Genomic DNA, 20162 nt, shown 5'->3' with positions numbered 1-20162 from the left:
AAAAACAAGTTCAACTGGACAGTTTAATCTCCCCCCCTGCTGGCAGGCATGGTGCCAGCTGCTGCCCCCAGCGCCCCCTCACCAGGGGTAGTTTACCCGTCCTGTGTTTCTGGGCTTCATGGGCATTTCTGGTTTCAGGGACACCCAGCTGGGGTCCAGGTAGGCCTGGGGGCAGTTCATGGTGATAGTTGGCTGATAGTTGGCACTGGGCAGGTACACAGGGCTGACGTAGTGCTCTTGTGGCAGGAGTTTCGTGGCATAGATTGTGCCAGCTGCTTCTGGAGCCTTGCCCTGAGGAGGTGGCGAGGGTGAGGTACCAGAGGAGGAGCCTTCGGAGGAGGCATCATTCTGGCCCAGGATCTGCAGCCTGGGTCCGGATGCCCATAGATGGGGTCTGATGCTCCTCGTCTCTGCCTGGGGGAATTCTAGAGGTCCCTGCAGTGGCCAGGCCGCTGGTGGTCTCCATGCCCCCGCAATGACTCCAGCTGACCCTCCTTCCCCACTTTCTGGGTGGCATTGTGGGGGTGGGTATCCCTTGCCAGGAGGCTGGCACGTGGGTGGCATTGGAATGGGCTGGGGAGAATACCCGGAGTTTGTTTGCTTGGGAGAGAGATAGGGGGTATCCAGAGGGCTCATGATTCATCAGCACCTCCGTTGGGGGATTTTTTACCCCTTGGCCCTGAGTCTTTGCTTCGGGACAAAGAGAGGCTTTCTTTGCAAACAGCCCCCTGGATTGGGAGGGCAAGCTCCCTAAGGCTTACACAGCAGGGCCCTCGGATGCTCAGAATGGGCTGAGTCAGACGGAGCCCCTCCCCTGACTTCCCTCCTCTTCCCAAACTTGCAAACTTTCTTTTGCTGTTGCAGCTTCTGCAGGTGCAAGGGACACGGGAGGAGGGGTCCTTGTCCAAGGGCATGACTCTGGGGAGTGAGTGTGGGGGAGGCAGCTGGGTTGGAGCAGCTCCCTGCACAGTGCCCTCTGACCCGCCTCCTCCCTCCTGCCAGTGTGCACCGGCACAGACATGAAGCTGCAGTTCCCAGCCAGTCCCGAGACCCACCTGGACATGCTGCGCCACCTCTACCAGGGCTGTCAGGTGGTGCAGGGTAACCTGGAGCTCACCCACCTGCCTGGCAATGCCAGCCTCTCCTTCCTACAGGTGAGAGCCAGGGCAACCCAGCCAGTCCCTGCCGCCAGCCGGGCCGAGATTTCCTCGCTAGCGGTTCCTCAACAGGAAGTCCTTTCTGATGTCTAACCCCTCTCCATTCTAGTGCAAGGCCAGTTGCTTCCTTCTCTGTAGCGTGGCTGGCCGTGGACATCTCTAGGTGGAATGCATCTGTTCCTTCGCTAAATTCTTTTAAAAAACATATTTTTATTGATTTCAGAGAGGGAGGGAGAGGGAGAGAGAGATAGAAACATCAATGATGAGAGCAAATCAGTGATCGGCTGCCTCCTGCACGTCCCACACTGGGAATCGAGCCTGCAACTGGGCATGTGCCCTTGACCAGGAATCGAACCGTGACCTCTGGGTTCATAGGTCCACACAACCACTGAACCACACTGGCCAGGCCCTTTGCTAAATTCTTGCTCTCTTGCCAGCATGATCACCTCCCCCCGTCTAACTGCCCAGCCACTGTCCCTCTCCCACCCGGAGTAGTGGGGAATGTGGGTTTCAGGGCCAGTTCTGCCACTGACAGACCATGCGAATGTGGTCTAGGTTCTTGTCTGCTCTGGGTCTCAGTTTTCTTATCTGTATATTGGGAGCAATAGGCATGCTCTGACTCCCCCATTTTGTAGATAAAATGGGAAATGTATGTGAAAGGGTCATGAGCAGGAGAGTGGAAACCAGCCTGCTGAGCCTTTTCCATGGTGCCCTGGAGTGGGGTCAGGTATGCAATGCACCGATGGCATCTCGTCCAAGCCTTTCCTTTTATAGATGAAGAAACTGAGATGCAGAGAGGGTGGGGCATCTGCTCCCAGCTCACCGAGTGCTCCCCCACCATTATCTTTCCTGATCTACAGGAATCTGGTTTGGGGAGTGGCCTTGGTTTCCATTTTACACACAAAGAGAGCAGGACCGTTCAGGGGCTAGGGGCCTTGCCCAAGGTCCCTGCGCACTGGGTAACCCCAAGGAGGCCTTGGAGGGTGGTAGTGTTCCAGGACCCAGGCCTGCCTCAACCCCAACCTCCCTTGTGCCCTCCCAGGATATCCAGGAGGTGCAGGGCTACGTGCTCATCGCTCACAGCCAAGTGACACAGGTCCCGCTGCAGAGGCTACGAATCATCCGAGGCACCCAGCTCTTTGAGGACAATTATGCCCTGGCCGTGCTGGACAACGGAGACAGCGCCACCCCTGTCGCCGGGGCCACCCCAGGAGGGCTGCGGGAGCTGCAGCTTCGAAGCCTCACAGGTGGTCATCATCACCCTTGACATCGCCTGGTGATGGAGAGCTGGCCAGGGCCGCTGCTAGCCAGGAGGCGTGGGGTGGCTTGGAGCTTGCATCCCCTCAGGATGGGTGCAGGTGGCGCTAGGAAAGGTGTCCTTGTGAAGAATAAAAAAAAAAAATTTCCCTTCGTCCCGGCAAGTGGCAGCTTGTTCCCGCCCACGCAGCTTGACAGTGAGGATGCTGGGTGGGTCTTGCCCACTTCTTGGCTGAGAACACGTGTGTGGTGAACAACCTGTGTCACTGTATATGGTAGCCCTGGGGCTGACAGTGGCCCAGACCCTGCGTGCCAGCGGCCCTGCGTGCAATGATTCTATTTCAGTCAGGCCGTGATCTCGCCAGGGAGCGTTCACGGTGTTCTCACTTCACAGACGAGAAAACAGGTTACGGAGGATAGGTGACTTGCTCGAGGTTGCGCAGCTAGTGGGTGGTGAGGCGGGGTTTCAGACTCCAGAGTCCGTCTTTTTACAACAAGCACAGAGCAGAGGCGGGAGGAGAAGAGACAGTCCCTGGGCATCTGGACCCTGACACGGACAACTCCCTCCTCCCGGACCTCAGTCTGTTCTTCGTGTATGTGGGGGCGACGGGGCGGGGGATGGCACTGGTCGGGCTCAAAGATGCTGAGGGTGTCCTCTCTGTTCCCCGGGGGACCTGGGGTGTGTTTCAGAAGCCCGCTCCCCTTTTAGAAGGCCGGGGGCGGGAGCAGAAGCTGACAGACAGATGCCTGGTTGTTGTCCATCCCACAGAGATCCTGAAGGGAGGGGTGTTGATGCAGCGGAACCCACAGCTCTGCCACCAGGACACGGTTCTGTGGACGGACATCTTCCACAAGAACAACCGGCTGGCCCTCCTGCAGATAGACACCAACCGCTCACGGGCCTGTAAGCCGCTCCTCCCCGCCTGCAGCCTCCTCCTTCTGCTTACATCCCCCAACCCTGCACCAACACCACCCACTTCCTCTTTCTTGGTGCCTCCTGCCTTCTCTTCATCTCTGTGGCCCTCTGTTCTGTCTCCCTTTGTTTCTTCTTTAATTTTTATTTATTGATTTTTTAAAAACTATTTTTTAAATTTATTTCAGAGAGAGGAAGGGAGAGGGAGAGAGAGAAACATCAATGATGAAAGAGAATCATCAGTTAACTGCCTCCTGTAAACCCCCCCACGGAGGATCGATCGAGCCTGCAACCCGGGCATGTGCCCTGACCGGGAATCGAACCCGAAACCTTGGCACATTGGAAGCTCTAACCAGCTGAGCGCCCTGGCCAGGCTCCCTCTGCTTCTCGATTGTGTCTCTGTTTTTGGAGTCCCCTTGGCTCGCCTGGGTCTCACCCTCACTGTGCGTGCTGCCTCCTGCTCTGTCTCACCGTCTCTCTGTTCTCTCCCCAGGCAAACCCTGTTCTCCATCCTGCAGCCCTTCCCACTGCTGGGGAGAGAGTTCCAAGGACTGTCAGATCTGTGAGTCTCCGGGAGGCACGGAGTCTGGGGGGCCGGGCTGGTGGAATAGAGGTGAAGTGGGGAGGGGCGGGTTACCGGACCTCAGGTGTGTCCCCTGGGGCAGGGACTCTTCCCCAGAAGGTGATGCTGCTGGGGGCCTGGTGCCCGGGTGGCCACCCAGCCCTCATCCTGCCCTTTGCCTGACAGTGACTCGAACTCTGTGTGCCAGCGGCTGTGCCCGCTGCAAGGGCTCACTGCCCACCGACTGCTGCCACGAGCAGTGTGCTGCCGGCTGCACGGGCCCCAAGCACTCTGACTGCCTGGTATGTGCCCCCTGGGCCCCACCCCTGGGGGAGCTAGGGAAGGGGCACCCTGCCTGGTCCTGCCCTATTGCCCCTGGCACATCAGGGGAAAGCAGCCCAGTGACCACCAGCTGCCTGTCCCCCCAGGCCTGCCTCCACTTCAACCACAGTGGCATCTGTGAGCTGCACTGCCCAGCCCTGGTCACCTACAACACGGACACCTTCGAGTCCATGCCCAACCCCGAGGGCCGCTACACCTTTGGTGCCAGCTGTGTGACCACCTGTCCCTGTGAGTGCCACGGAGAAGCAGGGTCTCAGGGATGTTGCTGGGGAGGTTGGTTTATGTAAGTGGGAGCCTGTGGTGAGTACTGTCTGCCCCTTGCTTTGGGGAGCTGCCTCGTTCTTCCAACAGCTGTGGGGCAGCAGAGAGAGTAGAAGCTAAGAGCTCAGTCTTGGGAGCCAGAGCACTGACTGGTCATGTGACCCTACTGTGTCTCAGTTTCCTCATCTCTAAAATGGGTACAATAGGAGCCTCACCCTCATAAGGTGGTTATAAAGTTTGAAAGAGTTCAAATCCTGGCTCCTCCACTCACTGGCACAATGACCTGGAGTAATTTACATCAAATTGTGCTTTGGCTTCCCTTTTGGCAAAATGGGGGTCTCACCATGTCTCCCGCTTAGGTTTGTTGTGCGGAGTACGCGAGTGGTAAATGCTCAGGCCTGCCGGAGGGGCCTTTCAGTCCTAGTTGCTGTCATTCTTTTTGTGCTGCCCGGGCACGGTGACACTGCTCACGGTGGGGTGTGAGGGGCTGGGGCGCACGGACACATAATCCTGGTCTCCTCAGACAACTACCTGTCAACGGACGTGGGATCCTGCACCCTGGTCTGTCCCCTGAATAACCAAGAGGTGACAGCTGAGGACGGAACACAGCGGTGTGAGAAGTGCAGCAAGCCCTGTGCCCGAGGTACCCACCGCCTCCCCAACCATGCTGTGGTTCCTGGCCCTCTGCACACCCTGTCTGGCCTCGCCCATCGTCCCCCCTTCCTCAGACCCTCTTGGGACTCAGTCCTTGTCTCCCACTGTCTCTGCCCTGTCCCCCCAGATCAGTCCCACAAGCTCCCCCATATCTTGGCAGTGTGGGGAGAGGGCATGTGGTCCTAAGAGGGGACTGTGGACGGGACCCAGGAGTCTGAGTTCCTGGTGCTCCATGTGGGGCTGATCAGTCCCGTTGCCGGGGCTGACATGGCCCCTTCACCTGCCCACTCCCACAGTGTGCTATGGGCTGGGCATGGAACACCTGCGGGAGGCGAGGGCAGTCACCAGTGCCAATATCCAGGAGTTTGCCGGCTGCAAGAAGATCTTTGGGAGCCTGGCATTTCTGCCAGAGAGCTTTGAGGGGTAAGGATACTCCGATTAAGGGCGGGCACAATGGTCGGAGACAGTATCGGGCAGTCACCGATTCCTGAAGACCCAGGAGTGGCAGCATCTGGTGGGGGAGGGGGGAGGCAGGAGCCAGAGGTGGGAGGCCTGGAATTCAGAGAGAGTGGGGACTCCTGGGAGGGGTGTTATTTCCATAAATGACATGTTATCCGTGAACGTGCACTTGTGTGGCGGTCAAGCCATCCAGGTCAAGTTACATCCTCCTTGAGTTCATAGCAGCTTTATCTCCTGAGAGTCCCAACCTGGAAATAACACGTATGCGTATCAGTAGGTGAACAAATAGAGGATGGTCTGTCCATACAATGAAATTCTCAGCAACAAAAAAACACACACCGATCACATACATGTTCTCAAGAACATTATCTTAAGGGAAATTAGCCAGACAAGAAAGTCCACACTGTGATTCCCCTTATGTGAAGTTCCAGACCGGCCAAACCACCCTGGTGATAGCAGTCAGAACAGCGTTGTGGGGGGGGGGGGGGGGGGGGGAGGACTGGAAAGTGGCAGGAAGGAAATTTCTGGGATGATGGGAATGTTCTGTGTCTTGGTGGAGTCTTGAATGAATGCATTTGTCAAAACTCATCAAATTGCCTAGTAAAAATCTGTGCATTTTATTATATGTGAATTATATTTCAATAAAAAAGAGAAGATTCCTTTCAACACTTCTTCCACCTTTACTGCCCTTTCCAGAGGAGACACTGTTAATGGGTTGTGTGTCTTCTAGACCATTATCTGCACATAGACACACGGAGAAACATAGTTTCAGGTTTTTTAAATTTATCCATTTTTAGACAGAGAGCGAGGAAGGGAGAGAGCCAAAGTCAATATGTGGTTCCATACATTCATTGGTTGGTTCTTGCATGTGGCCTGACGGGATCAAACCCGCAACTCTGGTGTATGGGAACGACACTAACCCACTGAGCTACCTGGCCAGGGCCAGAAACATCGTTTTGGTAGTTCTGCTGGGGAGGGAGGGGGCTGGTTTAGGTCAGGGGTCGGCAAACTGCGGCTCGCGAGCCACATGCGGCTCTTTGGCCCCTGGAGTGTGGCTTTTCCACAAAATACCACGTGCGGGCGCGCACGTACAGTGCAATTAAAAGTTCGTGGCCCATGCGCAGAAGTCGCGGTATTTTGTGGAAGAGCCACACTCCAGGGGCCAAAGAGCTGCATGTGGCTCGCGAGCCGCAGTTTGCCGACCACTGGTCTAGGTAAACGGAGCTGGAGCATACCTTGGGTATTGTCTGCTCCTTCCTTTAGGGAGCTGGTCGTGATGGTTCTGCCTCATTCTTTCGACAGCTATGGAGCAGGTGGCAGCAGCAAAGAGTAGCAGCTGAGGGCCCAGGCCTGGGAGCCAGGCCGCCTGGGTTTGAAACCTGGCTCTACCACTTACTGTGCATGTGACCTCACTGGGCCTTCGTTTCCTCATCTTTAAGATGGGGGCACAAGTAGTTCCAACCTCATGAAGCGGTTGTAAAGTGTGAACGAGTTAATATGCACGAGCTCTTAGAACAGTGCTCCTGGGTGTTAGCTTTTTGTCGGTCGTCTGGAGAGATCAGGATTATATTTACCAGCTCCCCTACTTACCGATGGGTGCTTAGGTTGTCTCCAATTTTTAAAAAAAAAAATATTTTATTGTTTTTTTTACAGAGAGGAAGGGAGAGGGATAGAGAGTTAGAAACATCGATGAGAGAGAAGCATCGATCAGCTGCCTCCTGCACACCCCCTATTGGGGATGTGCCTGCAACCAAGGTACATGCCCTTGACCGGAATCGAGCCTGGGACCCTTCAGTCCCCAGGCCGACGCTCTAGCCACTGAGCCAGACCAGCTAGAGCTGTTTCCAATTTTTGCTCTGACAAACAGTTCTGCCTTGTACGTGCCTCAGGGGCCAGTGTCCCTCCAGGCCACATTCCTAGAAGTAGAATTTCTAGATCAAAGGATATAAATACTGTTTTGATGGGTCCTGCCAAACTAGGGCCTGGGCTTTGTAGCTCAAGATGGGAACAGCCGGGCTTGAGCAAAGGGTTTAAGTGCGGTTATTAATAGAGGGGAGGGGGGAGAGAGCGGCAGGCCGGCCCTGGGGTTGTGCTCGCTCCCTCTGGGCCCTGCTCACTCCTCTCATCTTTCTTCTAGGAACTCCACCTCCGACACTGCCCCCCTAGAGCCTGAGCAGCTCAGAGTGTTTGAGACCTTGGAGGAGATCACAGGTGAGCTCCGCCCCTGCGTCCTGCTCGGAAGGGGCTGGGGGCGCCATCCTGTCCCCGCACCCTAGCCTCCCCCTGTGCCTGCAGGTTACCTGTACATCTCGGCGTGGCCAGACAGCATGCCTGACCTCAGTGTCTTCCAGAACCTGCAAGTGATCCGGGGACGCGTTCTATATGAGTGAGCACCTGGAGGAGGGGGCCGGAGGGGGGGCTGGGAGACGCGTGGGCATGTGGGGCGTCCTGCTCCCCAGGGGCTCCGGTGGCAGCCTCTCTATGGGGACAGCAGGTGAGGGCAGCCCTTGCTGATGGGGGAGGGGCCAGTGATGGCTGCCCACCCCGCAGCTGACACTCCTCTCCCACAGCGGCGCCTACTCGCTGACCCTGCAAGGACTGGGCATCCGATGGCTGGGGCTGCGCTCGCTGCGGGAACTGGGCAGTGGGCTGGCCCTCATCCACCGCAACGCCCACCTCTGCTTTGTCCACACGGTGCCCTGGGACCAGCTCTTCCGGAACCCTCACCAGGCCCTGCTCCACAGTGCCAACCGGCCGGAGGATGAGTGTGGTAAGACAGGGAGCCCAGCGCTGCCCGCTCCCCGTCTGCCAGCACACAGTGCCCGTGCCCTCCCAGCAGCAACCTGGGACTCGTGCAGACTGCCCACCCCCGGGGCGCCACCCTTGACACAGCTCTGGCCGGCTTGACCCCTTGGCATGGCTTCTAGCTGAGTCCTGCCTCACTGCCTCGGCATCCCCCTGCCCCCTCCCCCCTTCCCTCTCTCTTCCTGGGACCTCAGAACTCTTCTCTCTCCCTGCATTGCCCAGGCCCTATTCCCACCCAGAGCCACCTCGCAGCCTCTTCCCCTGCTTCACTTGGGCCTGAGCCTCCCTACGAGTCCCCTCTGACGCCTTCCTCTCACTGCAGTGGGTGAGGGCCAGGCCTGCTATCCGCTGTGCGCCCACGGGCACTGCTGGGGTCCGGGGCCCACCCAGTGCGTCAACTGCAGCCAGTTCCTTCGGGGCCAGGAGTGCGTGGAGGAGTGCCGAGTACTGCAGGGGTATGCGGGGCGGAGCAGGGGGAGGGCGGAGGGGTGCACGGGGGCTCCTTCCAGACCCCCTCACCCGCCATCCCCTCTCATAGGCTCCCCAGGGAGTACGTGAAGGACAGGTACTGCCTGCCTTGCCACCCCGAGTGCCAGCCCCAGAATGGCTCAGCGACCTGCTTAGGATCGGTGAGGTGCTGGTGGGCTCAGAGCTGGGTGGAGGGAAGCAACGGTGGGTTGGGGCAGATTGCCAGGGACCCGGCCAAGTCTGGTAAGACATCTGTGGAGAGAGCCCTGAGCTCAGACCTGAACAGCGGGATGGTGGAACAGCAGGAGGGTGGAAGGAGACTCCGTGCTGCGGACTGTCAGTTGTGTGATGGACCCTGAGACCCTCCAGACTGTGCAGAGATCCCAGGGAAGCCTGCGTTCTTTTAAAAATATTTTTATTGACTTCAGAGAGGAAGGGAAAGGGAGAGAGAGAAACATCAATGATGAGAGAGAATCATTCATCGGCCGCTTCCTGCACGTCCTGCACTGGGGATCGAGCCCACAACCCGGGCATGTGCCCTGACTGGCAATCGAACTATGACCTCCAGGTTCATAGGGTCGACGCTCAACCACTGAGCCACGCTGGCTGGGCGGAAGCCTGTGTTTTGGCTGTGACTGTGCCAAGGCGGTTGGATAGACTTGTGGGCTTAGGCATCAGACTGCCTGGATTCAAGTGCAGGGCCTACTTCAACCTCATATGTAAACGAGTGTCACATGGTGCCTGTTTCCTTGGGGGACAGGAGAAACTGACGTAACGTAGGGTTTGCACCGGCCTGAGCACGGGAAAGGCTTTCTGCCTGTTCGTGACTATTACTACTTGCTGTTAGACCTTAGCAATGAGCTCCCTCCCTTGGCTTCCAGTTCTTCATCTGAAGCCCGCAGCTCAGGGATCAAGCTTTGAAGCGGGGGTGGGGAGTGAGGTGACGAGGGAGGTGAGGGCGGGCGGGCCTGGATGAAGAGCAGGGGCAGTAGACACAGCAGGTGTAGGCTGTCCCAGGAGCAGCGTGAAAAGTGCTGCTGAGTGGCTGTCGGAGGCTCGAAGGGGACGCAGGCGCCTCACCCTACACCCAGCCCCTCACAGACCTTCCTGCCTTCCCAGGAGGCCGACCAGTGTGTGGCCTGCGCCCACTACAAGGACTCTCCCTTCTGTGTGGCCCGGTGCCCCAGTGGCGTGAAGACTGACCTCTCCTTCATGCCCGTCTGGAAGTTCCCCGACGAGGAGGGCACGTGCCAGCCATGCCCCATCAACTGCACCCACTCGTGAGTCTGGGGCCCTTTTCTGCAAAAGGGCGGGCTTTGTCCCAGGAGCCTCTGCGGCATTACAAAAGGGGACGACGCTGCTCTGCTAAAATCTGAGACTTAATTTTCACCTCCTTTTTGTCTGATCCCAAAAGTAACAGGTTAACATTTTTTATTAAAACATAAAATATAAACTGGTGTTGCTAGCAGTTCTGTCCCCACTGTTTATCAGTTATAGTGTTTTGCCCTAGTTTTTATCTGTGCACACGCTTACATATATATTATTCTAACATGTTATACTCTCTAGTTGTTTTTATCTGTGCATTCTAACGTATAATATTACATGTTACATATATGTATGTATATTACTGTTCTCCAGTTGTTTTTTTCTGTATTCTAACTTATTTTTATAAAAAAATTTTAAATATATTTTTATTGATTTCAGAGAAGAAGGGAGAGGGGAGAGAGAAGTAGAAACACCAATGATGAGAGAGAATCATTGATTGGCTGCCTCCTGCATCAACCCGAGCATGTGCCCTTGAGTAGAATCGAACCCAGGATCCTTCAGTCCCCAGGCCGAGGCTCTATCCACTGAGCCAAACCAGCTAGGCAGTGGTTCTCAACCTTCCTAATGCCGCGACCCTTTAATACAGTTCCTCATGTTGTGGTGACCCCCAATTTCATTGTTGCAAATTGAACATAATTAAAGCATAGTGATTAATCACAAAAACAATATGTAATTATATATGTGTTTTCCCATGGTCTTAGGCGACCCCTGTGAAAGGGTCGTTCGACCCCCAAAGGGGTCGCGACCCACAGGTTGAGAACCGGTGAGCTAGGGCCTTTTTTTCCCCCCCACCAAAACCATACATCATGCATATTGTTTGCAAATGGCTTTTTTTCTTTAAAATATATTTTACTGATTTTTTACAGAGAGGAAGGGAGAGGGATAGAGAGCTAGAAACATCGATGAGCGAGAAACATCGATCAGCTGCCTCCTGCACACCCCCTACTGGGCATGTGCCACAACCAAGGTACATGCCCTTGACCGGAATCGAACCTGGGACCCTTCAGTCCGCAGGCCGACGCTTCATCCCATGAGCCAAACCGGCTAAGGCACAAATGGCTTTTTTTCACTTGACAGGATCTTGCAGTGTTTTTTCATTTTCTAACATGGTGATCTACCCTATTCTTTTTTTTTTCCCCCAAAGTTGTCTTTAATTACACATGAAATACGTGGATGCATCCTTCTGACAAACATTTTCAGCAATTCAGAAGTATAAACACTGCAAAGCGCACCTGCCCTTTCGATCCCTGCCCCTGCTCCCCCCTCCCTGGGGAGAACCTCCGGATTCACTGGGGTGTGTGCCTCCTGCAGGCTTCCCTCCGCACATTCACATAAACATGCTGGGCTGCGTCATAGAAGATTGCTGTTGTTATAGGTCAGAAATGCCCAGGAAACGGCAATTTCAACTCACATGTAACCAGTGTGGGTTTGTGTGTGTGCCCTTTTCATTGTGAAGGGACTCAGACTTGGGATACTGTTCTGCACTTTGACCCCCACCCCCACCCCCACTTCGTGTGCCCTGGAAGGCCTTTCTTGTGAGTGCGCATGGATCCACCTCCTCCTTTTGTGAACTGCTCAAGCGATCGCGTGGATGTGGTATTATTTAACCATGTCCCTGTTTGGGGGATATTGATTAGGCTTCTTTATTTTTAAATTTTTATTTATTGATTGTTTTTTAGAGAGAGAGAGGAAGGGAGAGAGAGAGAGAAACATCGATGTTGTTGCTCCACTGAGTTACGCATGCACTGGTTGCTTCCTGCATGTGCCCCGATGGGAATAAAACCTACAACCTTGGTGTCTCGGGAGACACTCTGAACAACCGAGCTACCCGGCCAGGGCCTTTTATTTTCATTTTTTGGAAGTTTATTGCACGGGAGCTCCTTGTACAAGTGAACATCTTTAGGGCACACCCTGAGAGGGGGGCTGCTGCGTCACAGACGTTCCTGCACAGGTGCCGCCAACTGTCCTGCAGAAGTGGGGCCGGGGCCGGTTCGCTGCCCTGGCCTTCTTTCAGGGAGGGGATGGCTGGGCTTTGGGACTCGGTGCTCCTTTGGGGGCCCCCACAGGACACACCGCAGGGAGGTGCAGGAGGACGGGGGTAGGGGGGCTCCCCGGCTGGACGGGACTCCCTTGTGGGGTGGTAGGAAGATCACTGATGACCTTGAGCCCAGTTTCTGCCTTTGCCCAATGGGGATAACCAGGCAGCCACACCTCCCTCCGGGGTTGCTGGGCGGCCGGAGGGAGCCCAGGAGGTGGTGCCCAGCTTGTTGACAGGCCGCTCTCTCCTGCAGCTGCGTGGACCTGGATGAGAAGGGCTGCCCCGCCGAGCAGAGAGCCAGGTCAGCGTGGTCCCCAGGACATGCCCCTGGCTGCTCCCCCGTCTCCCACCGGCCCCTGGGTGGTCACTGCTGAACAAAGGAGAGGGGGGGCGCCTCCTGACATGACACAGGTCCCTTTCCTGCCCACTCTTCCACTGTGGGTCCTCCTTCCAATTCGTTTCAACAAGTGGCTGGAGGACCTGCTCAGGATGCTTGTGGCCTGGGGAACAGGAAAAGATGGCACAGGTTCCCAGTACCTCCCACCCTCGAGTAGCTAGACGTCTCGTAAGGGACCCTGGGACTCCAGGCAGATGGAGAAGAGGGTGCAGCTGCAGCCCTGAGGGAGAGGAGGGGGTGGAGGCAGGCTTCAAGGAGGAGGTGGCATTTGAGCCAGGCCTTGAAAGAGGGGCAGGTACGTCACTTGCCTTAGGGGGAAAGCAGCTTAAGTGGCTTCCTGGGGAAGGGTCGGAAAAACCTAGGCTGTGCTTCCTGGAAGGTGCTGGCGTGGTGCTCTGTTAGTCAGCACAGAGGAGGGATGCAGGGTGAGTCTGAGTCAGGCTCAGGCTGGATCTGGAGGGCATGGGCCTCCCTCACCAGCAGGCCACAGGGTTGGACTGGGCTTCTGGGCAGTGGGGGGCTGGGGGAAGGGCTTTGGGGAGAAAAAGATTGGTGTATGTCCTAGGCAATCATTTGTCTAGGAAGCAAGCGTTCACTAGAGTCTGCAATGCGCCAGCCCCTGGCTAAGCAGGGGAGGGGCAAGGAGGACAGTCAATGCCCAGGAGTGCCAGCGATTCCAGGCCGAGTCTGAAGGGTGATCCCACAGAGAAGGGGTGGTCCGGGCAGAAGTAGCAGCATGTGCAGAGGTTGGGAGGCGTGGAAAACCATGACCTATGGGTGAAAAGTTTGGCTAGAACATCAGAATCACTGGGTGCACATTCCTGGGCCCCACCCCATTCCCACAGCCAGACTCTCTGGGGGTGGGGCTCCAGACCTGTGCATTTTAACCAGCTCCTTGGTGGTTTTTGTCAGGAAGTTTGAGAATCCTGGGCTAAGCCAGGGGTAAGAGCATAGACAATGTGGGGATGTGGGTGGTGAGAGCTTTGAATACCCAGCAAGGAGTTTGGACTTGATCCTGGAGGCAGTAGGGAGCCAAGGGAGGTTTTAAAACAGGGAAGAGAGGGTAGAAGTCTGTGGGTCACCCCTCCAAAGTCCCTTTCCAAACACCAGTGACCTTCCTGCGCCTCCATGGGGCCGCTCAGCCCTGCTCCCCAAGACTGCTCCCCAATCCCTGACCTTGGCCCCTGTCTGCAGCCCTGTGACGTCCATCATTGCTGCTGTGGTGGGCATTCTGCTGGTCATGGTCGTGGGGGCAGTCCTCGGCATCCTAATCAGGAGAAGGCGGCAGAAGATCCGGAAGTACACGATGCGGAGGCTGCTGCAGGAAACGGAGGTGAGGGCCTCCCTACCTGCTTGGGGTCTGCGGCCCAGCCCCCCAGGCACTGACGCAGGCTCACCCTCTCTCCACAGCTGGTGGAGCCGCTGACGCCTAGCGGGGCGATGCCCAACCAGGCTCAGATGCGGATCCTCAAAGAGACCGAGCTGAGGAAGGTGAAGGTGCTCGGATCCGGAGCTTTTGGCACCGTCTACAAGGTCAGGGGTGGGGCCAAAGTTGGGGTGGGCGGTCCCAGAGGGTGCACTGGGGTGTGACCAAGGGTTCTGTGGGGGAAGGCGGCCCTGAGCTGGGGGCGGTGATGTTTGGTAGGGCAGTTATAGAGGCTAGAACGGGGGAAAGGGATGGGTGAGTGGGGCTAGATAATGAGGCTGTTGGTAAATTGTGAGGTTGGCCCAGGGGTGGGGAAACACAGGAATGACCTTCTTGGGCCGGCCGTTTCCTGCTCACGTTCCCCGCTCTCTGCCCAGGGCATCTGGATCCCCGATGGGGAGAATGTGAAGATCCCAGTGGCCATCAAAGTGTTGAGGGAAAACACATCTCCCAAAGCCAACAAAGAAATCTTGGATGTAAGTCCCTCCACCCTCCCCAGCCGGGAGCACGGGAGGGCCCCTGGTTGCAGGGCTGGCTCTGAGCTCCCTCTCCCCTGGGATTTAAGGAGACACCTGTGTTATCCCCAAACCTGGACTCTTCACCTCCCCATCCTGTGGGCTGTGGTTCTGGTTGGTGTCAGATGGGGTCGGGTCCAGTGGGGGTCCTCAGTCACACCTTGACCCTCAGGAGGGGCGGGTGGTGGTTGGGGTTCGTGGTCTCCCACACCCCGTGTGCTCCCTTGCCCCCAGGAAGCATATGTGATGGCCGGTGTGGGCTCCCCGTATGTGTCGCGCCTCCTGGGCATCTGCTTGACCTCCACGGTGCAGCTGGTGACACAGCTCATGCCCTATGGCTGCCTCCTGGACCACGTCCGCGAACACCGCGGGCGCCTGGGCTCCCAGGACCTGCTGAACTGGTGTGTGCAAATTGCCAAGGTACGCACCCAGGGGTCTGGGCGCCATGAGTGCCCCTGAGAGCAAGCCTGCCCCCACGCAGGGTGGGGATGGGGAGGTTTCCTGGGGGAGTGTGACTAGAGCCTGATTCACAAGGATGCCTCCAATCCCAGGGAATGAGCTACTTGGAGGACGTGCGGCTTGTGCACAGGGACCTGGCTGCCCGGAACGTACTGGTCAAGAGTCCCAACCACGTCAAGATCACAGACTTTGGGCTGGCTCGGCTGCTGGACATCGACGAGACGGAGTACCATGCAGATGGGGGCAAGGTGGAGTGGGGTCTGGGCCCTGGGAGCACTCTGAGAACCCCCCCCACCCCCAACACACCTAGTTCAAGGACTTCTCTTCCCTCTCAGGTGCCCATCAAGTGGATGGCGCTGGAGTCCATTCTCCGCCGACGGTTCACCCACCAGAGTGATGTGTGGAGCTACGGTGCGTGGGGGGCAGCACTGGGTGGGGTGGGCGAGGAGCCATGGTCCTGTCCATGGTGGGATGTTGGTGAAAGGATGAGAATGAACGGAGACACCTCAGCATAAATGTGGGTTGGAAGGGAGGACCGCAGTGCTTCAACCTGCTAGGGTCTGTGCATGTCCCAGGGGTTGGGGAAGGACTAGAGGTAGCTCCTGCCCTCTGGCAACCCATCCCTCCCCTCCTTCCCCCACGGTGCCAGGCTCCTGGACAGAGCCTCTGGGACGCAGACGCTAAAGCTCCTCCTGTTGCCCGTCTCAACCCTGTCTCTGCCCTAGGTGTGACTGTGTGGGAGCTGATGACTTTTGGGGCCAAACCTTACGATGGGATCCCAGCCCGGGAGATCCCTGACCTGCTGGAGAAGGGGGAACGGCTGCCCCAGCCGCCCATCTGCACCATCGATGTCTACATGATCATGGTCAAATGTGCGTGGTGGAGCTGTGCTGGCTGCTTGGAGGCGGGGTGGGAGGTTCTGGGTGGAGGGTCTACAGGGAACATGGAAGGGGGCCAGGCCAGAATGCATGTGACCCAGAGGCCCCGCATGGTACCAGGAACCTCCACAGGGTCTCGCTTCCCTTTCACATACCAGTCCAGGGACGCTCCAGGGGACCAGCTAGAAAGAGACTTAGATGCAAAATCAAAAGGGCAAACTTACCGAGATTCTCAAAGCTTCTGGTACCTCGTCTCTACACCTAAGAGCTTTGGACTGGAATCACTACACAAGCTTGGAGAGGGGGGGGCGGGGCCACACACCAGCTGCCCCTGGGACTGAGATGCTGAGCCTCCTCCCGCCCCCAGGTTGGATGATTGACTCTGAATGCCGGCCCCGGTTCCGGGAGTTGGTGACCGAATTCTCCCGCATGGCCAGGGACCCCCAGCGCTTCGTGGTTATCCAGGTACCGGACCACCCACCACCTCCCTGGGTCCCAGGCCTCCCGTCCCGGCCCCTTGCCCGACTCCTCGTGCCTCCTGCACAGCACCTCCCTGAGCCTTCCCCGGGAGGCCGGGCCCTGGGCTGGGGAGAGGCTGCCACGCTGTCTCCCTCCTCCCCAGAACGAGGACTTGGGCCCCACCAGCCCCTTGGACAGCACCTTCTACCGCTCGCTGCTGGAGGATGACGACATGGGGGACCTGGTGGATGCCGAGGAGTACCTGGTGCCCCAGCAAGGCTTCTTCTGCCCAGACCCTGCCCCGGGGGCGGGGGGCACGGCCCACCGCAGGCATCGCAGCTCATCCACCAGGGTCAGTGCCCCGGGTCACACTCTGGTGGGTGTGGTTACCTCTCCTGACCCTAATGCACTAGGTCCCTTTCTTCGATGTCCCACCGCCTCATGGAGATCCCGTTTTCCCTAAGGATTCCTGCTGCCTTCCAACCCATGTCCCCACTCTCCCCATGGTGACCGTGCCATACCCCAAAGGGGACCTCTATTTCCTTCCTGTGACCCTGTAGAGTCTCCAGCTCAAATCTATGAATGACCCCACCATCATGACCTTCTCTCTTGTCCCCAGAGTGGCGGTGGTGAACTGACACTGGGGCTGGAGCCCCCTGAGGAGGAGCCCCCGAAATCTCCACTAGCGCCCTCCGAGGGGGCGGGCTCTGATGTGTTTGAGAGCGACTTGGGAATGGGGGCGGCCAAGGGGCTGCAGAGCCTCTCCCCACATGACCCCAGCCCTCTACAGCGGTACAGTGAGGACCCCACAGTGCCCCTGCCCCCTGAGACTGATGGCTACGTTGCCCCTGCGACCTGCAGTCCCCAGCCAGGTATGGAATCCAGGCCTGAGCTGAGATTGGGAGGTGGGGGAGGTGGGTGCCCACTGTGGGGGCTGTGTTAGTAGCTGGGACACATGGGTTTCTTTCCCTAACAAGCCCCCTCTCTTCCCCTTTCAGAATACGTGAACCAGCCAGAGGTCCGCCCGAAGCCCCCCTCACCCCTAGAGGGCCCCCTGCCGCCTCCTCGATCTGCCAGTGCCACTCTGGAAAAGCCCAAGACTCTCTCCCCCAAGACTCTGTCCCCTGGGAAGAACGGGGTTGTCAAAGACGTTTTTGCCTTTGGGGGTGCCGTGGAGAACCCTGAGTACTTGGCGCCCCGCGGCAGGGCTGCCCCTCAGCCCCACCCTCCTCCCGCCTTCAGTCCAGCCTTTGACAACCTCTATTACTGGGACCAGGACCCATCCGAGCGTGGCTCTCTGCCCAGCACCTTTGAAGGGACCCCTACAGCAGAGAACCCCGAGTACCTGGGCCTGGATGCGCCAGTGTGAGCCAAAAGGCCAAGTCTGCTTAGGCCCTGCTGAACCCGCGGGGAGTGGGGAAGGCCTGACTTCCGGCCTGTGTCAGGACCCTGTGTCAGGACAACGTGGGGAAGGGCCCTTGGACCAGATCAGTGGAGCCCGCCATGCCAGGCACCTTCTTTCCTCTTCCAGTTCCCAGGTGGCTCAGAGGAGCTCAGCCTGGTTGGAAGAGAAGGCAGCGTCCGGAAGGAGTCCGGTCCCAGCAGACTCTAGGGTCCAATGGATGCCACAGCCACAGTCTCCTCATCTGAGGGGGCAGCCCAGCCTGGCTCTCTCCTTCCACATCCCCGGCACTGAAGGACTTCGGGGAGCTGGGCCCAGGAGGGGAAGAGGCCCCAAAGAAGTGTCGAGGGCAAGAACAGTCCACTCAGAGCCTGTCTCTGAGCCCTAGCGCTGCCCCCAGGGAGAAGGGACAGCAGCAGTGCCCAGGTCTAGTCCTTGTACAGAGTGCTTCCTTTGATTTGTTTTTACTTACGTATTTTTTTTGTGTTTTGTTTTTTTAAAAAAAAAGATAAAATAAGGACTCGGGGAGAGTGGGTGTTGTGGAAGGGGGAGTGGTCCCTGGGGTTGGGGATGTCCCTTTCTCCACACCCACTTTCTCCATCTGCAAATACATTTTGGAAAACAGCTGGGCACCAGCCTATGCCTGGGGGTAGTTCTGTGCCTTCCCGTATCGCTTGCTGCCTAACATACACTCAACTCATCTTTTCCTGGAGGGAGCGACTAGTCATCTTTAAGAAGCCTGAATGAGAAGCCTATCTTCCAAAGTCCTGGCTTCTGGGTTGAGGGGGATCTGGGAGTTGAGGATACTGATCTGAGAGCCCTTTGCCAACCAAATCATTCTTGCTTAGAAAAAAACAAATCCCTCAGGCCACCCACCGCACCCACCATAATGAGACGCGGGGCGTGGGGGGGGGGTGCGGGGAAGAGGCAGTGTCTACTGGGTCACTCCTTTTCCTTATTGGCTATGAGAAGAGATCACTGAACCAGAAGTCGCTCTCCAGAAAAAGCCCGCCCACCCGGCACAGCCACCCGGCTCCTCCCCCACACTCCCAGGCTGGACATAACACACACCAGTTGGCACAAGTGTTTGTAGTGCCAGTTTATTGCCAATAGCTGACAATGCCCGGGGCCAGTAGAAAATAAATTAGAACGACAGTGGCCTCTAACAGGTGCAGCGAGGCTGGAGCGGGGAGCAAGCTTTTGTGGACACTGATCCCCGGAAGGGGTACAAGGTGGCTGTGATAATATCAGTGGAGAGGCTCCCGGACGGACGCTCCAGACCAACAGAAGTTTCTATTCCCTCCTGGTACCCAAAGGGGCAAAGTGGAGGCCAGGGTCTCAGCTACCTGGAGCTAAGTGAGGGGAAAGGGGTAGTGGGGAACCCTCAGCAGGACCAAAGGGGAGACCAAGGCTTGTACCCCAGAACACACAGGAACCTGGAATCCCATGCCGTCACAGGATGACGCAGGGGGGGCGGCTGTTGGTGATCTTCTCTAGGGGTTCTCCGTTACTGGCCCTCCGGATGGCCTCAATGAGCTGGAGGGCAGAGAGATGGCGTGGGATGATGGGCTGCAGAGGCGAGGTGACCCCGGGGAACTTCCAACACTGCAAATACTCACATCTTTCTCATAAGGGAAGCCCCCGTTCTCCAGCTTGGAGAACACCAGCTGTCCATTGATCTCGATCTCAAAGGCCCCTGGTATGAAATAAACCAGTGAATCAACTGTCTGCTGAGAACAAGGCCACGGTCAGGAGGCCCTCCGCACTCGGACTCGGCACGGGCGCTCAGGTCCTCCGCACGCCCCGTTAGAGACCTGCAGCTCTTCAAGCCATTTCCCAGCCCGGGGTCAAGGCAAAGGAACGCACAGGAGGCCTCGCACGTGTGCACTTTGAACTCCAGGAAGGGCTCCCTCCCCTCCCAACCTGTCCTTTCACAGTCTCACCGGCTTTCCCCTACAGGATCCATCTGTGACCCCCTCCACGATGGAAGGGGGGTCAAGCTGTCTGGACATGTCACTAGGTGCCAGCCACCGCCGGAGACAGCGGGGCAGCTGGGACTTGGAACCCTGACTCAGCAGGTGTTCTGCGGCCTCACCTGTGCCCCCCAGGCGCGACTCGATCTCGATGCCAGGGTACTGCTCCTTCACGGCGCTCGCCAGCTCCAGGTAGGTCGCCTCAAAGCCGCAGGGTTCACTAGGGAGACCACACCGGGGGGTCGCTTGGGTTTCGGGGTAGGGGCCGCCCGTGGACCCGCCCTCATCCGGACCGGAACCTCACCGGCCGGAGCCGCTCACCAGTACTCCACCACGATGCGGACCCCACTGCCCGGTTCGAGCTCCCCGGGATGGGCCGCTGCAGACACCGGCCCCGCGTCCGCTCATTGC

The 20162-nt window shown here is 57.5% G+C and overlaps 2 protein-coding genes and 1 long non-coding RNA gene across 3 annotated transcripts; 1 reads left to right on the top strand and 2 right to left on the bottom strand.

Moving 5' to 3' along the window:
* Positions 1–1002: 1002 nt before the first annotated feature.
* ERBB2 (erb-b2 receptor tyrosine kinase 2) lies at positions 1003–18413 on the top strand. The gene is made up of 26 exons (XM_005861888.2): positions 1003–1154; positions 2200–2404; positions 3184–3318; positions 3821–3889; positions 4076–4191; positions 4318–4459; positions 5016–5135; positions 5443–5569; positions 7743–7816; positions 7901–7991; positions 8176–8375; positions 8733–8865; positions 8949–9039; positions 9998–10158; positions 12496–12543; positions 13834–13972; positions 14050–14172; positions 14443–14541; positions 14815–15000; positions 15132–15287; positions 15375–15450; positions 15765–15911; positions 16285–16382; positions 16540–16728; positions 16996–17248; positions 17375–18413. The coding sequence occupies exons 1-26, from the start codon at positions 1020–1022 to the stop codon at positions 17743–17745; spliced, it is 3684 nt and encodes a 1227-aa protein (XP_005861950.1). The 5' UTR covers positions 1003–1019; the 3' UTR covers positions 17746–18413.
* On the bottom strand, positions 12550–14110 carry LOC106725352. Its single transcript, XR_001361222.1, has 3 exons — positions 14037–14110; positions 13816–13954; positions 12550–13410 (listed from the first exon to the last, which is right to left on the bottom strand). It is a non-coding gene; the product is annotated as an uncharacterized LOC106725352 (long non-coding RNA).
* A 449-nt stretch (positions 18414–18862) lies between the features above and the next one.
* MIEN1 (migration and invasion enhancer 1) lies at positions 18863–20155 on the bottom strand (the record flags this gene model as incomplete). The annotated part of the gene is made up of 4 exons (XM_005861992.1): positions 18863–19314; positions 19398–19474; positions 19874–19971; positions 20073–20155. Coding segments are annotated over 4 exons (342 nt in total), but the record flags the coding sequence as incomplete, so codon positions are not given.
* Between the last annotated feature and the right edge of the window lie 7 nt (positions 20156–20162).

This window comes from Myotis brandtii, unplaced genomic scaffold (genome assembly GCF_000412655.1).
Source record: "Myotis brandtii unplaced genomic scaffold, ASM41265v1 scaffold157, whole genome shotgun sequence".
NCBI lineage: Eukaryota > Metazoa > Chordata > Mammalia > Chiroptera > Vespertilionidae > Myotis > Myotis brandtii.
This window is presented reverse-complemented; position numbering and strand designations above follow the sequence as displayed.